The following is a 3,290-nucleotide window of genomic DNA, read 5'->3' on the forward strand; positions in this document are numbered from 1 at the left end:
TTAATTTTTGATGTTTTACAGTGAGTGGTATTTAGTAGTATTGGCATTTGTTTTTTTGGTTTGATCAAATGGAAGTTGCTGAGACGTATCATTTTATAAGGATGTCTTTTTGGCGCGTAGATTAGGCGGTGCATTATTATAATAAAGTATTCGTCGTTTCGGTTACTGTTTTGTAATTATTGTTTTTGATAAGCTTTTATCTCTGAAGTCTGTAATACGTCCCATCTTTCAAGTTTGGCATTTTAGATTCTAATATAATAAATTTTCCGTCTCTTCAGTTTTACTGTTTTGTAGTTACTGTTTCTAGTTACATTTTCAAGTTTGGTTTTTATTTTATTTTTTTTTATTTTTTTGGGTTTTTTATAATACTTGTCCAAAGTAATTTTATTATGGTCTGGTAGTTTTGGGGCGTTTTATGGCATGTTGGCATTTTGACAAGCGTTTGGCTGTGTGACGTTTTGATTACATATGGCGTTGTTATTATATAACAATCAACTGAAAAAGAAAATTAAATATATATATATAAGGAGAAAGTCATGAGAAAACTACATCTAAATGAGAAAACAAGAAAATTAATTAAAAAAGCCTAAAAAAAGCTAAAAAACATACCAAAAAAAAGTTTTTATTTTACAATTTTTTATAAAAAAAATCGCTAGTTTTTATGCATTTAAAAAAATTAAAAAAAAAATTGTTGTACTGTACATGTGCATTATATGTGTACTACACATGTGCACTATATCCGTAATAGTGCACATGTGTAATACAACAAAAACACTTCTTTTTTTATTTTTATTTTTTGAAATTTTTTTTTCCTTGCATAAAAACTAACGATTTTTTTATAAAAATTTAAAAAAAAATTGGTATGTTTTTTAGGCTATTTTAGTTAGTTTTTTGGTTTTCTCATTTAAACTAGTTTTCTCATGATCCATCCCCTATATATATATATATATATATATATATATATATAGGGAGCCGCTAAAATAGGAACCACCGCCAGTTGTAAGAACCGCGAGAACCACTCTCAACCAATCAGATTATGCCACTCAAAAGGGTAGTTTAGTCATTTACCACCATATGTCATTTCACAACCTCTCTCCTCATTTATAATGACAGTGCTCTTTTGTCTCTCTCCACCTTTTTGAAAAACCAGATCCATATTTGAAACCCTTTGTCTCTCTCTCCACCTTTTTAAAAACATCACAATTCCTCTATCTCTCATACAAAATCAAGATCCACAGATGGTTCAACGGTGGGTGGTGGACGGCAGTGGTTGTTTGGTGGTTCACAGTGGGGGCTGAATGGCAGTGGTGGGGTGGTCCGACGGTGGTTTTGTGACTGATTGGTAGTGGGGGTGTGGGGTAGAGGTGGGGTCGGCGGTGTTGGTGGTGGTGGCGTTGGGGTTTTGTGGTTTAAGGTTATTGTAGTTCTTGGTGTTAGCAGCGGTGGCGGAGAAAGGTGTGATGGTTAGGGTTCTGCGCATCCGGCGACGATGATTTTGATTGAGAGAGAAGATTGTGATGATTCTTGAACCGTGATTTTGGTTGACTGGTGTTCTTTCGGCATAACAGTGGTGCTGGTCAGTAGTCGTACTGGTTCCGGTGACGGAGGTGGCTCCCGTGGGAACAGTGGTGTTAGTTGTCGGGAGTTGATGTTGTGATGATTTTATGGTGTGTGTGGTGGGTGGTGGTTGTCGGCGGCAGAGACATTCTCCAGCCGCCGGTTAGCAGTGGATTACAGTGGTGACGAGGACGGTGATATGAACAGGGTTGAACTTGGAGTTATGTGGTGGTTAACAGTGGTCAAACCGAGTAACGGTGGTGTTCGGGTCCGGTCATGGCGGTAAGTGTATTTAAATACGATGAATCATGCAGTTGAATGGGCTGCCAATCGGGTTATGAACTCCTGCAGTTGAACTTCTGATCCACCCACAACTATATATGAACTCCTGCAGTTGAATGGGCTGCCAATCGGGTTACTACCCGAAGGTGTGACCGACTTTGAATACGATGAATCGGGCTGGTTCGAGGTGCATTTAGATCAAGCTTGTAATGCTAAGTTTGAAGATGAGTTGCATTATGATCAGAATGTGTCTGGGAATATGAGTTATGGGCAGATCGGTGGGTTATCGGGTATTTCGGCTCAGGATTTGTTTTTGTGGTTTCCGGTTAAGGAGATTCGGGTTGATGTACCGAGTTCTGGGTTGATTTACTTTGATGTTGTGTTGTTTCAAAGCAGTTTTCGTTCTCAAGTTTTGAAATACCCATGGAGTGTTTGGCGTCTGAGGATCAGTTTGTTGTTGAGGTAATTTTATCTTGTTTGACATTTTGTTTTGTGAGTTTGTTGTTGGTTTGACCTTTTGTTCTACTGTTGATTTTGATAGAATGACTGTTCATTTGGAACAAAACTGCCGGTCAACAGCCAGTCAACAAAAGTCAACGGTCAAACTGCCGGTTTATTGATAATTGTGTGAGTGGTGGTGTCGTCGATGTCGGAGGTGGTGGCTGTGTGAGGATAAAAAATATAAAAATTTTACGTAAAACGTAAACTTTTTAACGTAAAACGGAAAACGTAAAGTTAAAACGTAAAATGTAAACTTTTTAACGTAAAATGTAAAAGTTTACGTTTTACTTTTTAACGTAAAACGCAAACTTTTTAACGTAAAACGTAAACTTAAAACGTAAAACGTAAAAATTTTAACGTAATTTTTTTGAGGTTTGTACTGTACTCTATTGGATCTGTGAATGTAGCTGTGGGGTTTTTTCGTTGGATTTTTTTGAGGTTTCTACTGTACTCTTTTTTATTCCTGCTTTTTCAATCAACCTAATTGCAATCTTCAGTTTAGATAGATCTATGTGGATTTGATGTTCTCGTGTTGTGATTGACGGAGATCGAAATCATCGATGAACGAATTAGTTTGATATTTTTTTTCGAACCACACTATGTTTTGATGTTGTTAATTTTTTATTTTCCCCCATAGTCGATGATGATGACAATATATCTGAGACACCTCCCGAGTTTGCGATTTCTGGTTGCATTCGTTTTTGCGTAAAAATATTTTTGTAAAAAAAAAGTTAAACCGTAAACTTTTTAACGTAAAACGTAAAAAGTTTCACGTAAAACGTAAAATGTAAAACTTAAAAATTTTAACGTAAAACTTAAAACGTAAAAAGTTTAAATAGTTTAACGTAAAACGTAAAAAGTGTAAAAAACGGCGCGTTAAAAAAATGTGAAAAAACGGCGCGTTAAAACAATGTGTAAAAAAACATGTAAAAAATGGCGTGTAAAAAGAA

At 35.9% G+C, this 3,290-nt stretch overlaps 1 protein-coding gene across 1 annotated transcript; it reads left to right on the top strand.

The window, feature by feature from the left end:
• The first annotated feature begins 1,833 nt into the window (after positions 1 to 1,833).
• Positions 1,834 to 2,459, top strand: LOC110944485. The gene is made up of 3 exons (XM_022186150.1): positions 1,834 to 1,839; positions 1,952 to 2,301; positions 2,381 to 2,459. Exons 1-3 carry the CDS (start codon positions 1,834 to 1,836, stop codon positions 2,457 to 2,459), a joined length of 435 nt encoding a protein of 144 aa, XP_022041842.1.
• Positions 2,460 to 3,290: the final 831 nt, after the last annotated feature.

Source organism: Helianthus annuus, chromosome 6 (assembly GCF_002127325.2).
Source record: "Helianthus annuus cultivar XRQ/B chromosome 6, HanXRQr2.0-SUNRISE, whole genome shotgun sequence".
Classification (NCBI taxonomy): domain Eukaryota; kingdom Viridiplantae; phylum Streptophyta; class Magnoliopsida; order Asterales; family Asteraceae; genus Helianthus; species Helianthus annuus.

Excerpts from the sequence above, each read along its gene's own strand:
- LOC110944485 (XM_022186150.1), top strand. Across the intron at positions 2,302-2,380 it reads AGGATCAGTTTGTTGTTGAG|AATGACTGTTCATTTGGAAC; the intron begins GTAATTTTATCT and ends TGATTTTGATAG.